The sequence below is a fragment of the Notolabrus celidotus genome, chromosome 5, assembly GCF_009762535.1.
Source record: "Notolabrus celidotus isolate fNotCel1 chromosome 5, fNotCel1.pri, whole genome shotgun sequence".
Classification (NCBI taxonomy): domain Eukaryota; kingdom Metazoa; phylum Chordata; class Actinopteri; order Labriformes; family Labridae; genus Notolabrus; species Notolabrus celidotus.
In genome coordinates, this window is record NC_048276.1 from 8,492,988 (window position 1) to 8,510,662 (window position 17,675).

A 17,675-nucleotide genomic window follows, 5' to 3' on the forward strand; every position below is an offset into this window, starting at 1 on the left:
GTCACATTCACAGGTTTTGGATTCCTTTAATTTGCTCCTTCTTTTACTGTTAGTTGACTTTTAAAACAAATTTTAACCTTTAATTAAGTTGATTTTGTTGGGAGTAATTTGATTGCATTCTTGTCATTCATCACAGCAGATGCTTTCACTTGAGTTGCACGGTTGTTTTTCATGATTAAAAAGGATCATTAATAGGTAATTAAGGTATGTGTGCTGAATGCTGATCCACTCGATTAATGAGCTCTGCAGCTCTGATTGTGACACTGATTGTTTGCAGTAAACACAGATCATCAGTTAGTTTCATCGCACTACAATAGAGCAGTAAAATCAATCACACTGATCTTTTCATAGTATTATACACACACTACACGATGCATGTGACAAAAGGTTTATTATTGTAATAGAAAGGGATTATTACAATGTGCATGGACTTGTATCCGTGATGATTATTGCACACCGTGATCCAACAATTCATCCACATTTTGGAGTTTCAGGGAGTCAGACACATAATCAGGGAGTTGGGTTAGACAGAGGAGGGGGGGTCACTGCACTGTGGGATTAAGGTTGCAGCAAGGCCACACTTAGTACTTACTGAAAACTGAGCCAGATTTATTAAAGTTTGGGCCAAGTTTTTCTGGATTGAAAAAAAAAACAGGAGGAAGAACAGAAAGTAAGAAAAAATGGTGGTCAGAGGTGAAGGTCAAGCAAAGAAGAAAATAGAGATGGGTGGTCAGCGCAGGCGTAGTTTGTTGGGGGGAGAGCAAAGGGGGGGTCATGGTATGGCCTGGCGCTCGGCAGGTATGTACAGTCTTACATTTCCAAACAAAAGAAAACATGTGATGTAATGCATTGATCTGTATTTGGCAACAGAATGAAAACAAAGGCAGCTGCTGTCGTTCTTCTGTCAGTGAAGGGTAAACAAAAAGTGAGCCGAGAGCTTGCAATGGTACCAGAATATAGCATGTTATATTGAGAACAACATCTCATATTTCCATGTCAGATCCATGTAGATGACAAAGGTTGATAGACATTTAAAAGCTCCTCAACTTGCAGGGGCTTTGGTTGTTGGAATTCTGACACTCAGTGTTTGTTTTAGTGGTCTGTCTCTTTGTAATCAATTTGTAACTCTTTAAAGTCGTTTGTATCTCTTATATGCTCAACGTCATTGTAATGAGGGCTTTGCTCTCAATGATTTTCGAGTCTAAACAAACACAATATATCTCTTTGAAGTCATTCATCTCTCCGTAGTTGTTTGTGTCTCTGAGGTCATTTTTCTCTTTTAAGTCATTTTGTCTCCAAATTTGTTTGTATCTCTGAAGTTGTTTGTAACTCTTTGAAGTTGTTTGAAACTCTTTGAAGACATTTTGTCTCTAAAGTCATATGTGTCTCTGAATTTGTTTGTATCGCTTAAGTTGTTTGTAACTCTTTGAAATTGTTTGTAACTCTTTGAAGTTGTTTGAAACTCTTTGAAGTTGTTTGTAACTCTTTGAAGTTGTTTGTAACTCTTTAGAGTTGTTTGTAACTCTTTGAAGTTGTTTGTAACTCTTTAGAGTTGTTTGTAACTCTTTGAAGTTGTTTGTAGCTCTTTAGAGTTGTTTGTAACTCTTTGAAGTTGTTTTTAACTCTTTGAAGTTGTTTGTAACTCTTTAGAGTTGTTTGTAACTCTTTGAAGTTGTTTGTAACTCTGTAGAGTTGTTTGTAACTCTTTGAAGTTGTTTGCAGCTCTTTAGAGTTGTTTGTAACTCTTTGAAGTTGTTTGTAACTCTTTGAAGTTGTTTGTATCTCTTTGAAGTTGTTTGTAACTATTGAAGTTGTTTGTAACTCTTTAGAGTTGTTTGTAACTCTTTGAAGTTGTTTGTATCTCTTTAGAGTTGTTTGTAACTCTTTGAAGTTGTTTGTATCTCTTTGAAGTTGTTTGTAACTATTGAAGTTGTTTGTAACTCTTTGAAGTTGGTTGTAACTCTTTGAAGTTGTTTGTAACTCTTTGAAGTTGTTTGTAACTCTTTGAAGTTGTTGGTAACTATTGAAGTTGTTGGTAACTATTGAAGTTGTTTGTAACTCTTTGAAGTTGTTGGTAACTATTGAAGTTGTTTGTAACTCTTTGAAGTTGTTGGTAACTATTGAAGCTGTTTGTAACTATTGAAGTTGTTTGTATCTCTTTGAAGTTGTTCGTAACTATTGAAGTTGTTTGTAACTCTTTGAAGCTGTTTGTATCTCTTTGAAGTTGTTGGTAACTATTGAAGTTGTTTGTAACTCTTTAGAGTTGTTTGTAACTCTTTGAAGTTGTTTGTAACTCTTTGAAGTTGTTGGTAACTATTGAAGTTGTTTGTAACTCTTTAGAGTTGTTTGTAACTCTTTGAAGTTGTTTGTATCTCTTTAGAGTTGTTTGTAACTATTGAAGCTGTTTGTAACTATTGAAGTTGTTTGTAACTCTTTGAAGTGATTTGTATCTCTTTGAAGTTGTTTGTTATTTCTAAGTTGTTTGTGTCTCTTTGAAGTCGATTGTCTCTCTGATGTTGATTGTGTCTATTTGCAGTCATTTGTATGTCTTTGAAGTTGTTTGTCTTTTAGTAGTCATATGTGTCTCCTGAGTCGTTTGTGTGTTTTTTAAGTCAGTTGTGCCTCTAGAGTTGTTTTGGATCACCTTTATTTTGTCTATGTAGTTGTTTGTGTGTCTTAGAAGTTTTGTCGTTCTTGTAAAATGTTCCATTTTGTGATCCTTCTGTATATTTTTCTGATTCTTTCTTTTTGTATTACTGTATGACCAACAGCATTTAAATTATAACTCTAAGCTGGGTCTCATGTGCGACACCCTGGGGCCTCTGTGCCTGTGTCTATTCATCTGTTCAGTAAACACAGAGTGTGTACTCATTCAGTAAACACAGTAAACATGCAAACACAACACTATATTGATTGATTGTGATCAGTCATTCTTCAGTCCTCCCAGTATGTAGTTGTACAATGGTGACTGTTCTGCATGCCATTGGCTTCCCCTATCTTCATCTTCAACTGCACAAACATTAGTCATTGTGTTTACATGGGTGACTGGCAGACTGCATCAGATACAGACGCCTCCTTCTGTTTGTTGTTGTTACATATTAAAGCGTCCTTCCTACCTGCAAACTGTCTGTCAGACGTCCCCCTGCCTCCAAACTTAGTCACCAACTTCCCGTTGGATTGAAAGATGAAGACACAGCAGGCCTTGTTGTCCACAATGATGATGTGTCCGTTCTTGTCCACGGCCACACCTTTAGGACCCATGAGGCGGCCTGCTCCGATTTTATTCTGTGAGGGAGGAAAACAAAGAGGGATTTAGGAGGAACGCAAAGATGTTAGCGCCGTAAAAAGGGAAAATGAACATTATTTTCAATCTCACCTTAAACTTCCCATCAGAGGAGAAGATGCTGACCCACCGATTGTCATAGTCGGCCACCACAATATCACCATTCATGTCCACAGTGACACCTGTTGGTCTTTGCAGCTGCCCTGGAGAACGACCTCTGACTCCAAAACGCATCTTGAACTGGCCATCGTTGGAGAAAATCTGTAAAATACATGAGTGAAATTCATTAGATCACAATCCTAGAACAGTGTTTCCTTTTCTATATGAATGCAAAGGCATGGTTGCGCGTACAAACGTTTACCCCTGAGTGTCTCACCTGTATGCACTGGTTGTTGCTGTCAGCCACGACCACTCTGCCGTTACTCGTAGCTGAGATTCCCTGCAGGTTTGTGAACTCCCCCTTTTCTCTGCCCCGTGTACCTGGTGAATAAAAATGACACTCTCAGCAAATGCTCCTTTTAGATGTTTACCTTTCTCTCTCACTTTTAGTGTAATTGTGAGGACTTATTTTTTCAATCTTCTATTTGTGTAAGCATGTTGTTTTTATCTTCCCTTGGATGTTTCCCTCATTTGTGTACGGCACATTGAGCGGTCTTTGTGAATGAAAAGTGCTTTATAAATAAACTTGCATTAGTCTTCAATTAATCATTCAAGTCTTATTTATATAGCACCTTTCGTACAAATGAAATGCAATACCAAGTGCTTTAAAGCGATTGAAAACAAGAGCAGAGATAAAATATTGGCAAAACATAATCTATATTAAAAAACAAAAATGGATTTCGAAGTAGAGACTAATGCACACAAACAACAATAAAATATATGTAATTAAAATAAGTTAAAGAATGAAAATAACAATGAGAATATGAATAGTGGGGCGCTGGTGGACTAGTGGTCTAAGTTTTCCACGTATAGAGGCTATGGTCCTCGTCACAGAGGTCTCCGGTTCGACCCCCTGCCGGTCAACCATTTCCTGCATGTCTTCCCCAAATCTCTTCTCCCCACATTTCCTGTCTCTCTTCAGCTATCCTATCTAATAAAGGCAAAAAAGCACCAAAATACAACTTAAAGAAATAAAATAAAACAGAATATGAATAGTTAAAACAAATAATTAAAAAAGGGTAAGGATAAAAGTTGAAGATAAAATAAAGGTACTAAAAGTATCAATAAAACTGCGCACACAAATCATACAATACAATAATAATCATTTTTATTATTATTATAATAAAAATGACAAATAGTTAAAAATAAATAAAATGATAAAACAATATTTAAACAAATCTAAAATATTAAAATAATACAATTATGAAACTAGACTGAATAGATATGTTTTTATTTGATGTCTTCTCTTTTAATCTACAATTTTCTGTTAGTTGCTCATTTGAGGGGGGTTTGAACTGTACATTTCTCGTACTGATCATTTTTTTCAAACCAAAGTTACATTTTAAGGATTGGATTTCTACCCTCCAGGCAAGTGCAGGTTTGGGCATGGGCTCATGTACAGTTCAAAAACTGAAATTGCAAAGACTTGACAGACCTGCTTCTGAAAGGTAATCTTTCAAACTGTGAATACTGTAGCTTTGTTTCTTTGTGGGAGTCACATAATCCCTTCATGGCAGGGACACTCTGGCACCCAAGCTTCAAAATCCATGTTTTAAAGAAGTAAGTAACAGATTTTCTGTCTCCCTTTTTAACAACATCAATATTAATCGTCTGTGTTTGAACATTCTGCTGCTTATGAATGCAATGTGTTCTCTAAATGTCACTTCCCCTATCAGGTCACAGTAAGTTCACTCTCACTCTGTTGTATAACTGTAAGAATTGAAGCAGTTACCCTGAGGGCAGGATGTCACACCAAAGGGTTAAGAACCCTCTTTGTGGTGATGAAACATAACACTAGTTTGAAGTGTTAGGTCTGTCTTAAACGATATTTTGTCTTAAGACTTAAGGCAACATTTAAAGGCACAGTATTTACTCTCTCCTCCTGGATCTGTCTTACCCATCCTGTAGATGAGCTCGTCCTCTATGGGGTTCTCTTTCTTCTTGGTGGTGCTGTACATACTGGAAGGTCGTCGCACCGCTTTCTGCCGTATGTGGCCCCCGGTCCCACTGGGGGACTTCACCCTCCTCTTCACATCATCTGGAGATTGTGGCACATCTGAGGGTTTGACTGCGCGCAGGCGGAACGGGCTGCCGCGTACCGGCTGGCCGTACAGCATCAGAGAGAAGGAGTACTCTCCTTCAGAGCGTAACGTGTAGCCCACCTCATACGTGCCGTTCTTGTTGTCCGTTATCTCTGTCTCTGCAGCGCGGCTCCCGTCTGCAGACGTTATCTCTGCTTTTAAAACAGCGTTTCCTGTCCGTACCAAATCCCCATCCTGCACAAAGAGGTCAGTAGTTCAATATCAGAGCACGAAACATCTGTCGTTGTTGAATCAATATGCTCATTGTTAGCCTCAGAGACAATAAAATAGTCATCCTTTAATTCCCTTGGTGACCACAGAGACCATAAAATAACTGACAACTGACGACTAATGGAAAAACGAAATACTTATGTATATCTTAAGTAAATACAAAAATGTAATAAACTCAATACATGTTGCAAAGGGAAACTAGGACTCTACTTTGTCTTTTGTTGTCACAGTAATTGTGTGGTGCTGCCCAGTCGCTGCGTGGCGGAGGCCCTCTCCTGTGGCGACGGAGGTGTGAGCCACAGCGGCTGTGGTGAGGAGAACACCCAGGTTCTGGATGGAGCGTCGCAGACCCTCAGTCTCCACCTGGAAAAAGAAACCACACAAAGTGTTAATCATTTTCCACAGCAGTATTTCTAATACCTTTTTAAAGTCTAAATTTCATTTGTGATTCCATCTGATGTGCAGAGGTGAACAATCACAACTTAGTCCCTAAAGCTGCTGCCTAGAAAAATATTTGCTTGTGAAGAGTGTGGAGCAAATATTAAGCTAATGCTCAAGACTGATTTAAGGACTGATATGTGGAGAACAAGCTGGACTTTAAAAAGAGTGTGAATATTGGAGTTGAAGTTGTCTGGCTGTCCACTATAGAACTACAAATCCCACAACTTTGAGAGGAACAAACTGTGCAATAGATGTCTTATTTTCAAGGTAGTGTGTAGAAATGGGAATATTTAGCCAAATATAGCAGTCAGATTCTCGACTGAAACACTCCCTTGCTCACCCCCCTGTTGGTGAAGATCTGCAAGGGATGGTGGCCTTCGAGGACAAAAAGCTGCTGTGATATATGATCAGTATAATCCTCAATTTAAAGTTATATTTTTGGGGTCTTTTTTGCCTTTATTCGATAGGACAGCTGAAGAGAGACAGGAAATATGGGGAGTAGAGAGTGGGGGAAGACATGCGAAAATGGTCACGGCCGGAAATCGAACAGGTGACCCCTGCAACGAGGACTGTAGCCTCTGTATGTAGGGCTCTTAGACCGCTAGGCCACCAGCGCCCCTATAATTCTCAAATTGACAAGTTTTTGTATCAAATATGTCTATCAACAAAAATTCTCACAAAAAAAACCCCACACGTTTCCTCTTCTTCTTTTGCTTTGTCTTCCAACAACTGCATTTTCAAAAGCCACCCACTAAATGCAAAAACACAGAATGCCGTTACTAGTTTGTCTGTTCTGTGCCACTATAGAAACATGGTGATGCAAGATGGTGGCCTCCATGGAAGAGGAGCAATAAAAGGCTCATTCTAAGTTAACAAAAACAAAACTACTTTTATATTCAGGTGGTTATACCCTCATTTAAACATACTTATGAATATTATATTTGATCACTGTCAAGTCTTTTCTGTGAAATGCTACTAATTACTACTCACTGTACCTTTAAGTTCATCTGTATATAAATGTATAAAACTGATACCACGTGTGTGAAACCTGAGACAAGAGAAACAGTTGAATCTGAATAAACAACAGTGGATACCTGACAGTCCAGGTGTGCGTTCTGATGCGGTCTCTCTGGGAAGTCATGTCTTGCCAGCGCCGTTACCCGCTCACTCATCTGCTTCTGAACCAGCAGCACCTGTACCCACAAAACATATATTACATCCTCCTCAGTCTTTTTCTGTCTATTCTTTCCACCAAATATTAAATGACTCTCAGTGACCTTGCTACACTTCTGCAACACATGTAAGAGCTGTTTTTCCACATGTGATGTAACCTGTTTGTTAGCTTTTTTTTTTGTTCCAGTAACAACCTGCCAGCCCACCTCTGTGGCACTCCCGTGGCTGAGAGCCTGCTCTGTAAAGCTGCAGCTGCTCTGGATATGTTCTTTTCCCTGCAGGAGAGATGAGAGCTGGGCCTGCAGGACCTGAGTTCAGGTAGTTAGAGGGGACAAGAGGAGGAAGAGAGGGGATGAAGGAAAGGTGGAAAAGTCCAAATCATGTGACATGTTTGTCTACATCTCATAATGAGCATGCAAAGATTAATGTGAAACAAGTGAACACGTGTAGCATCACTAACCTTCTGTTTGGCGCTGCAGATGTTCTCCAGGTCTGTGATGAGGGCCGTCTTACGCTGATGCAGCGCCCTCTCTAGCTCTTCAAACGTACAGGTGATCTCTGCAACTGCCTCCGCCTTCCTTTCATTCAGCTGCCGAGAGATCTCACTCACCAGATCAATAGCTGCTGTTAGCTGAGGGAGCCTGGGAGATGACAACATGTGACATTTTCTTCAAAATTTGCTCAAACAAAACAAAGAAAGGAGCAGAAAAGTTAGAAACATTTAAAAAAAGGACTATGATATAAACATGAATCCTAAATAAAATGTATCAAGGTGGTAAGAATTAGTCTTTAGCTATAAACCTGGCATGGAATAGGCCGTCTCTGAAAGCAGGTGCCAAATCTGGGCCAAATACGTAAGCTCCCAAACACCTGATGTGAGTGATACTTTTTAAAATCCTAGTCCAGACCTGCTGTGAATGGCATCCAGCTGTGTCTTCAGAGCAGCTTTGTGCTGTTCTACGACGTCCCGCAGAGGAACGGTCACATGCTCCCGGTGCTCCCCCTCTGTGCAGTCCAAACACATGGCCGTCTCACACGACTCGCAGTAGAACTCCATCACCTGCAGGGGGAGACAAACTTGAGTGAAAAGTGCAAGCTCACTCTTGTACGGGCTTTGTAGGAGTAGAGTAAGATTTAGTTCTTGTACTTGAATAATTAATGAATACAAGAGAGTTTAAACATTTGATGAGGGGATGAAGGGATTGAGGGATCACTAACTTTTCCGTCGTGGTTCGGGCAGCAGAGGGGTTTCCCTGCGACTGCGGCGCTGACTGACTCCAGGACGCTGCAGGCCTCAGGCCGGGAGCACTCTGGGTCTCGTTGAAGGACCTAAAACACAGTGAAGACTTCATCATATAAAGTTTAAGAACACACAAGATCATCTTTCTTTTTCCTTTCAACATATTTTTACTTGATATTGGCTAATTGAAGGAGACAGGAGACAAAGAAAGAGAGAGAACAGAGGGAAGAACATGGACCAAATGTCACCTTCAAGAACCATGTAGAAACTGGGATTTTTCTGCAATGTTTCCTGACCTTTAGAACCTCTTTCTTCTCTTTGTCTTTACTTCCTTTCAGTCATTTTCTGACCTCATTCCATGAAAACACATTTTTGTAGTTTCCTGTATCCATATTGTGCACTTTTATTCTCCTCCATACCCTATAGAAACTTAAATATGAAGCCTTATAAACTTTAGTTTCTAACTTACCCTAAAGCAGCCCCTTTTACTGTCCAGAATGACATCAGTCTACAAAAATGTCCTCCCTTTGTTTAACACCCAGAGTGGCTCTTGTAAAAACATCAGCACAGATCTCACACCCAATTTTTTGTCTGTATTTTCTTTTATAAAAATCTTTGCTTCGGTTTTAACCACATCTTTGGCCTCGTAGCAGTTTTAAATCCTGTTAGTCTTAACACCTTTGTGGCTGACATGAAATAAAACAAACCTCCATTAGATTAGTGATGAAGAAGTTGTTCTGCAGGGCACACACGCCTTTCTCGGGCAGAATGGACGTCTGCCGACACACCGGGCACGACAGCGTCAGAGACTCTGGAGGAATGTAGTTCTGGAGGCAACTAGGAGAGAGAGAGTGTAGAGAAAATCTGAATTACAGTAGAAGTGTAACCATGAAATTCTTAGACACTGTTCCCTCCATAAATATCAGTCGTTTTCAATTTAACAACACAGCAGAGATAGAGGAAGAGGAAAGCAGAAGAGGAGAGAGAGAGAGAGCTGTCACCTTATCACTGTAATTGAGCGACTCTGCCTAAATAGTGCAGCTGTCACAACAAATAGAGCAAATGTGTGAACCAGAGTCAATACCACAAAACAACAGCCTCAGGAGGAAGCACGCACACTTCCCCTTTAAATAAGTGAATCTCAAGGAACCAATTAACCTAACAGAGACTCAAAAGGAAAAACTTCAGGAGGAAAGGCTGAGGATGTGTTTGAGGTAATCTCTTTAACATTAAACACCTTCAAGCCAATACCAAACCCACAGTCAGCAGAGTTCAGCTGAATTATGCAGATTCTGGCACACTCCTGGCCTACAGCCCGGTATGTGATGTACGGCTGTTTCCTTTAGCTTCCTTTAGCTTTAAATTGGTTGCTAATGTTGCAAGAAACCCGAGGTCAGTGTTGTGAAGAGGTCTCGGTTGGTGTACGTGAGGAGCCCTGGCAGCATTGGGTTTAATTTGAGATACACAGGTCTGTAAAAAACAAGCCTGGGCAAACTGCAGTCGTTAGCTTTCGAGAACAACAGAGGGCTTTAGAGAAACGACTCCTCTGTCAACACAACTGCAAATCACTGCTGCTGTGTCAGACACACAACCAGCTGGGAAACACAAACTCTAACAGTTATGAGGTTTAAAGATCTAAAAAGAGAGTGATAAAGAATTCTGTTCATAATTCACTGTGGAAAACAATTTTAGGACAAATCAGATCAGCAGTTTGATCTACAAATATCAGGGTGTACAAACATTGCACTACCTGGTTGTGAGAGTAAATAATCTGACATATTATTATAATTTACCGTCTTCCAAATTGATAAGCAACTGAAAAACTATGAGAGATATCATGCCATGTTTCATGGTACAATAGCAACCTCTCTGAAAAGTGAATAGTAGCATTTAACAAACTGCTAGCTTACTTGACTGTTAGCAAGGACTTCCCATTGTGTAATACAGTCAAAAGAGTGATGTTTGTTAATGCTAATATCATTTGTTGTAACACTAGCTAAATGGTTAATACTGGCTAACTGTTATTGAGCCATATTTCGAGGTATATTACCTATAAAAACTCACTAGCCAGAAAAGAGCTAATTGTAGCATTAAGTAGGCTACAACAAATTGCTAGCTTCATTTTTTTAAGTTACATTTTTGGGCTTTTATTTTGCCTTCTTTGAAAGGATAGCTGAAGGGAGACAGGAAATGTGGGGAGTAGAGAGCAGGGAAAGACATGCAGCAAATGGTCACGGCCAGGAGTCAAACTGGCGACCTCTGCGACGAGGACTGTAGCCTCTGTATGTGGGGTGCTTAGACCGCTAGGCCACCAGTGCCCCCAAATTGCTAGCTTACTTCACTGTTAGCAATGAATTAGCATAGTGTTATACCGTAAAACAAAATGATCTTTTGCTAGGAATTGGTTTATGCAAACATTTGCCTTTGTCTAAAAGTTGCTAACCCGTTATCAATTACATTGCTTAAAATCAAACAATATATTGCTCCAGATAGCCACTATCCACTCTTGCTGGTCAATCAATAAGATATCAAATTATTTAAAAAAAACTTCCACATTCTCTATTTCTGTTCTATTTGTAACCTGGAAAACTGTGTTAGAACAATATATCATACAACAGTGAGCTTCCAATCCTGGGAGTGATGTGTGAGGAAAATGACTGCTGTGAATATGATGAAAAACTGCCACATTCAGGTTTTTAAGTTAGCACAAGTAGCACCATCCATTTATTTTAAGGGAGGGGTAATTTATTTTGGCATATAGGATTTGAAAGGGTGCGTGCCTGAAGAAACATAATGACATTTAAGGGAAAGGGGGAGCAAAATTAAGAAAAATACAATAACCACAGATAGCCCAGCATGGGTTCCCCAGCTCAACCCTAAAACCCCCTTTAAACTACATCAACCCATGTGGTATTATAACATCTGTCTGGCAACATCATGCACAGCTCCAGACAAAAATCTGTGCACCTCAGCAGGGCTCCAGATCACATGCCATCCGGTTAAACCGGGGGATTAAACTTGCCCTGCGGTGAGCAAATGCCCCTCATTGCTTGGAAAAAGGATTTACCCTGCACTCTGTGTGGCTATTCAAAACTACTCCATAAATATTTGTCTGATCATAGGTTTAGAAGTAATCCAGTTTGAACCATGATTCCAGTTATCATTGGTACCTAACAACTAACGTCCCTTTTAGAGCTCCATCCTCCCACCCTGACCAGCTACAAGCTCTTCCCGAGCCTCCTCTGCGTGGCTCTGCACGAAAAGCATTGCAGTAAGTACGGCCTGAGGGGGTGTCATCTTTCTGAGGGACTGTAGATTGAGACATTGTAGCTGTGTCCCACTACAATGAGCCTTTCTCAGACTCTTTAACGGTCTCTGATGCCGAGGAATGCACTTATCCCAAGGGAGACGATGTGGAGACGTGCGCTGAGCTGTTTAATTGTGGTTAGGGATTTGCAATAGATGAGGCTCCTCTAGTAGGGGACATGTGAATGAGACAGGAATTCCTTAGTAATAGGATGGCAGGATGATTACTGGAAAAAAATGTGTTCTCTAACCTTGTTTGCAGGGCTAGCAAAGCTGCCAGGATAGATAGTATAAGGAGCAATGAGGTGCATCATGTGTCAAAAGCTAGTGGGCCAAAAAAGGAAAACTACAGGACATTTGTGTCCACACAGAATATTTTGTCAGTAAGACACTACAAAAAGCTCCTGAACTTACAGTGTGGTTAAGAGATAGCCATTAGGGAATAAACTTTTCATGCATATCCTTTTTCTTTTACTTGATTTTATGATAAATAAACAGAGGTGTCAAGTAACAAAGTACAAATACTTCATTACCTTACTTAAGTAGAAAATTTAGGTATCTATACTTTACTGGAGTAATTATTTTTCAGCCGACTTTTTGCTTCTACTCCTTACATTTTAAAGATAGTCTCGTTACTCCTATTTAATTTTGGCTTGTTTTCATTCTGGCTTGTCATCATTAAAAAAAAAAACACACAAAAAAACAAAAACATATCCAGATAAATCGCACCAACCGGATAGAGCGAATTTGATTGGGGTTGGATGAGAAGTATAAACATGATGCCATTATGACACCCTATTGGTTTGTACGTGATTCATTGCACCTGCACATAATAATAATAATAATGCATTTTATTTATAGGTGCCTTTCTTGACACTCAAGGTCACCTTACAACATTAAAACAAACAGATTTTAAATAACAAACAGTAAATAAAATACAATTTAAAAAGTTTTAAGTGAATGGACAGTGGAGTTGTGGTCAGATGGAGTAAGCCAGCTTAAACAGATGAGTTTTGAGTTTGGATTTAAAATGTGGGAGTGAGTCAGTATTACAGAGGTCAGGTGGGAGAGAGTTCCAGAGCAAGGCAAGCAGGGGGGACAGTGAGGTGGATGGAGGAGGAGGATCTGAGAGTGCGGACGGGTGTGGCAGTATGGAGGAGGTCACATATAACCAATCCCGTCACACAAATATCAGGCGCATGTAACCTAGTGCGAAGGTGTCCGTGGCAGAGACTCAAGAGAACTCAGTAACCCAGTAACATACTAATAACAAACAGTAGTACACATATATGGTTCTTTAATGTATTTGCATTGTATGAAAATGCGTTCCTTTTTCAATGGGCATGAATGCGGCTGAAACAGGTGCAACACAAATATTTCAACATTAACATATTAATATAACATTATAGTCATTATGGCCTTTAGAAGCATGTTTTTGTTGGGAGGTGGGGTCCTGCACTGTAGGCCCCTGTGGCGCAGCCTAAGCTTTTCTCCCTAAAGGCATTTTTTCCCCCTTACATTACTTTTACTTTTATACTTTAAGTAGTTTTGAAACCAGTGCTTTTACACTTTTACTTGAGTAAAAAGCTTAACTTTATACTTCAACTTCTACAGAAGTCTTTCTAAACCCTAGTATCTATACTTCTACCTGAGTAATGAATGTGACACCTTTTGACACCTCTGTAAATAAATGATAAATAGCTTTGCTGTAACACCTTGGGGATGTCAAAGTTGGTAAACACTTTCACTTTTAACTTTCTGTCTCTTTAAGCTTCAAGAGAGACATTTTGAAGCTGGGCGTTACCTTAAAGTTGCCTAACCTGAGGGCAACTGTTGGTGCCTGCCCTATTTACAAAGGCTACAGTCCTCGCCACAGCGGCTCCAGGGTCCATCCCCACTCTTAACTCCCGTACTTCCTGTCTCTCTTCTGTCATAATAAAGGACAAAATGTCCCCAAAAGTCAGCTAACCTGGCTTTCTCTGTGCACCAGGACAGAGTTCACTGAAGAAATGGCAGGTGACGTAGAGGGGTGGGGGGGTTAATCCTGTTGCAGCTTATGGTCCAGGTTCTCACATTAGCTTAGCAGAATGTAAGTTAGCTAAATAATGTTGGTCATATTGCTGACACAGCAGCCTGATGTGTAGGCAGCCTCCTGAGGGCCAGAGGAGGATCATTAACATCTGTTTCAGGATTGTAGGTTACTAGTTGAATAGGCCACGCTTAAAAAAAGAAGAAGTTATTAATCATGACATTCTCAAGGAGACAAATGTTAGTTACCTTTCACAGAAGGTGTGCAGACAGGGAAGGACCTTGGGATTGCGGTAGTGATCCAGACAGATGCTGCAGACCAGGAACTGTTTGTCTATCTGACGCACCACAGGGCTGGTGCTCCCTGCCTCCCGCTTCGCCATGGCAGAGGACATCTAAAGCCACGCACGACAACAGCAGTTATCCTGCAGAGAGACAAAGATACATGCATGAATATTTGCTTTTAATTTGTCCGTTAAAAGCTTTCTGTGGAGTTTCATTTCAGGGCTGCTAATGCTCATCAAACCTTGCACATGAGGTACCAGGAACCAAAGTGAACAAAGCTGTTTAATTCCTTGATTAATAATAAAAAAACATGCCCATTGTTTCTGTGTTATTTCTGGATTAATACCCAGCAAAATCCGGTTGAGAGAAAACTGCATGAAATAGAAGCATTGCAGCAGTCCTGAGTGTGCAGACAGGAGCAGACGTAGACAAACCAGGGAGGCCATGTGCTCGGTTTTTGATTAGATTCTCAGCTGATGCAAAAAGAGAAAAATAAAAGAAACAAGATAGAAGTGCAAAAGAGAACAAAAAGTACAGAATGGTTAAAGAGGAACGTTGTGTACAACAAATCAATACTAATGCATGTAAACTAGCCTTCAGGCCACAGAGGTAGAATTAAATAAACTAAAAATACACACTCCTGTGCACTGAACCTTTTATGGTAGTTACACACTCAAAAGCGTGACTGGAACAGAGTGAGTGTAAATGTTTGTATTTCCATCTATTTGTCTTTTCTAAGTCACTCGTGAGGTTTCACTGTGGCTAAACTTTGTTTTAGTGCATACTGTAATTAACCATGGTCCCATTGTCTCTTTATCATAACATACAGATAAATAGCATTTAAATTGAATCCTGTGTTTTCTATAGAACGAATAGATAGACTTTTTGAACATGTAGAGTTGATATCAGGTCATGCAGTTTGAGCACGCACCCTATATACAGAGGCTATAGTCCTTGTCCTAGAGGTCACTGATTCCACTCCCAGCCACGACCCTTTGCTGCATGTTTTTCCCCATTCTCTCCTCCCTGCATTTCCTGTCTCTGTCTCTTACCAAAGCAGCAGTTTTATCTAGTTAAGTAAATTTAAAGCTCCTGGGAGGAACTTTTAGGTACTGTCGATTTTGGCAACCCCTGCACATAAAGAGGGGACCATCGATCTCCTTGCTTATTAAGTCCTGTACACGTGTAAGTAGTGTTTTCTGACAAAAAAAAATCACCCTTCTTTATTTAGATTCTAATGAGCAACTTGCAATAAATCTTTAAGGTGGAAACACTTGAAAAAGGTTGTTTAAAATATCCTTTTCAGACACCTACCCGGCGACAAGGGTAATATGCTGTTGAAATGATAATCATTCTTCCCTCTGATGGCCTTGCTTGCATTTGTTGGTCATATAGAGGTATCCGTAGCAATTTCAGCCCGTTTGATTACTAGCTTAAAACTCCTCACTGCAGCTTTAAAGTGAAAGCAGGTTCTTATAGCCCGTAGATTTTCGTGCATCATTTTGGAAAATACACACAATACCTTTCTACTTATCTCTCTCAGTTAATTAAATTGTTTAGTATATATTTCAAATATTTGTAAGTATCATTAGCTGCGTTAAAGATAAATTCTGAGCCCATCACAAAGGTGATGAATTAAAAATGTTAAAAGCAACACTAGGGACAACCTGACACATCATATCAAATCAATCCACATAAAGGAGTCCAGCACATTTCACCACAGCCTGTTGACACTGTGGCAAAACTGTTAGTTTCTATCTCAGGCTGGTCTTGAAGGTCAGAAAATAAAGACAGCACAAACATGAGGGCAGCCTGAATCAGTATTTTGTGTCACCTTGATTATGTTTTTTAACAGGTAGAGCAGGATAATGTATCAAGAACGGGCGGTAATGCAAATCAGAATCCTGACAGGGTAAGCAAGGCGTTGAGGTTTTCTGAATATTTCAAACAAAGGACCAAAACTAGGTTTGGTTGACAACAGCCTTGCATGAAGTCATCCATTACAGAAATACAGCTGCAAGATATGGACAAAGTCTGCCTAGCAACACACACCAGTGCTTCAATGTGGCCCATTTTTACAATCATCGGTGCAAGCCCAAGCACATATGATTACAGTGGTGTGTTAAAGAGAGAGTAGCACGTAGTTATTATTCTGTCAATGCAGTGGAAAGATCAGGTTTTGACTATTTAAAGGCAGCGATTACATCACATTAATAAACAATGGCTCTTTGTCATTCAGCAGTGATTATATGTGAAAACGGTTTCACCTGATCTGATCTATGGCTTAATCTTAATGTCTCTGATGAACCCTGTGCTGTCGATTTTATCTCTGTGTTGCTAACTGGCTCCAGCCTCATGTTCTCAGTAGGTCAACACATGTTTAATTCATGCATCAGACACAGACACACGCTCACACAGCCTCATACATACACGGGGATGAGCAAGGAGAAGCAGCAAACATGCCTGGCCTGAACTCACGTATACAGTACTTATGAACATAACACACTCGCAGACATGGACACACACACACACTCACTGATAATCATCATCCCCCACCAGACCCCACCACCCCCGCCCCTGTCTGCACATCTGTCACTGCTGCATCTAATACAGCACTCAATCCTCCATGTCCCATCTCTGCTCAGGCCCTATTGTGAGTTGTTGACGACCACACATACACAGATACACACAGATACACACACACATACACAGAGGATCAAATGACAAAGTGTCCAGACTGGCAGGGTACAGGTCATTTCTTAAGCTGTCTACCATGAGGACGACACGTCTCATTCACACTCTGGTTACAAACAGGCCTAGTGTGTCTGATGGAAATGATTACCCATAAGTAGCCTTTGTTGGTCTAAATCTAAACACATTGTTTCTAATAATCCTGCATGGGAAACTGGCATTTCAAGAGAATCCTGTTGACTCTGATTCCCTCAATAGAACAAGCGATCAACCACAGTACGTACTGTTTACTCCACTACAGTTGTCACACTTCCCCGTCATTATCGTTCTGTACAGGAACACACTGATACTAATATATCTGTAATGACGTCGGTCTATATTTAGACGCATGTTTTGTGAGGGAAGCAGTGACATGGAAACTAAAATAAGAGCGGGGATCTAAGGACTGCTGGAGAGTGAAGTGACTTATGTCCATTTGTTTACCCTGTAATGGACCACTGAGAGAGAAGAACATATGGCCCCAAAAATATCCCAAATAAGTTTCTCTCAAAACATTACGATGGATCAAAATGCACCAAAAAGCTAATTTATTCATTACTTTTCACATTTTTAAGGGGGCATACAATTAGCTAGAATACAACCCAAGACATAAAACACAGTTCATGGACAATGAAACACACACTCACACACACATCAGCAGCTAGAATATATTAGACAAGTTCAGGGAAAGTCAATAAAAATCAGTAGTTATAGAATA

At 40.1% G+C, this 17,675-nt stretch overlaps 1 protein-coding gene across 5 annotated transcripts in view; it reads right to left on the reverse strand.

Moving 5' to 3' along the window:
- Positions 1–17,675, reverse strand: part of trim3b (tripartite motif containing 3b) — a 55,054-nt gene that overhangs the window by 4,130 nt on the left and 33,249 nt on the right. For 3 of the 5 annotated variants that reach the window (XM_034683102.1, XM_034683104.1, XM_034683103.1), the window contains 12 exons: positions 14,192–14,367; positions 9,316–9,445; positions 8,587–8,697; positions 8,277–8,428; positions 7,829–8,009; positions 7,575–7,676; positions 7,290–7,388; positions 5,965–6,117; positions 5,340–5,718; positions 3,660–3,763; positions 3,377–3,544; positions 3,117–3,285 (listed from right to left, as the gene is read on the reverse strand). In XM_034683102.1, coding sequence (XP_034538993.1) covers positions 3,117–3,285; positions 3,377–3,544; positions 3,660–3,763; positions 5,340–5,718; positions 5,965–6,117; positions 7,290–7,388; positions 7,575–7,676; positions 7,829–8,009; positions 8,277–8,428; positions 8,587–8,697; positions 9,316–9,445; positions 14,192–14,337 — 1,894 coding nt within the window. In that variant the 5' untranslated portion in view covers positions 14,338–14,367. Of the gene's footprint in view, positions 1–592; positions 635–3,116; positions 3,286–3,376; positions 3,545–3,659; positions 3,764–5,339; positions 5,719–5,964; positions 6,118–7,289; positions 7,389–7,574; positions 7,677–7,828; positions 8,010–8,276; positions 8,429–8,586; positions 8,698–9,315; positions 9,446–14,191; positions 14,368–17,675 lie in introns of all 5 variants that reach the window. The other 2 variants (XM_034683100.1, XM_034683101.1) reach the window with 1 other exon arrangement.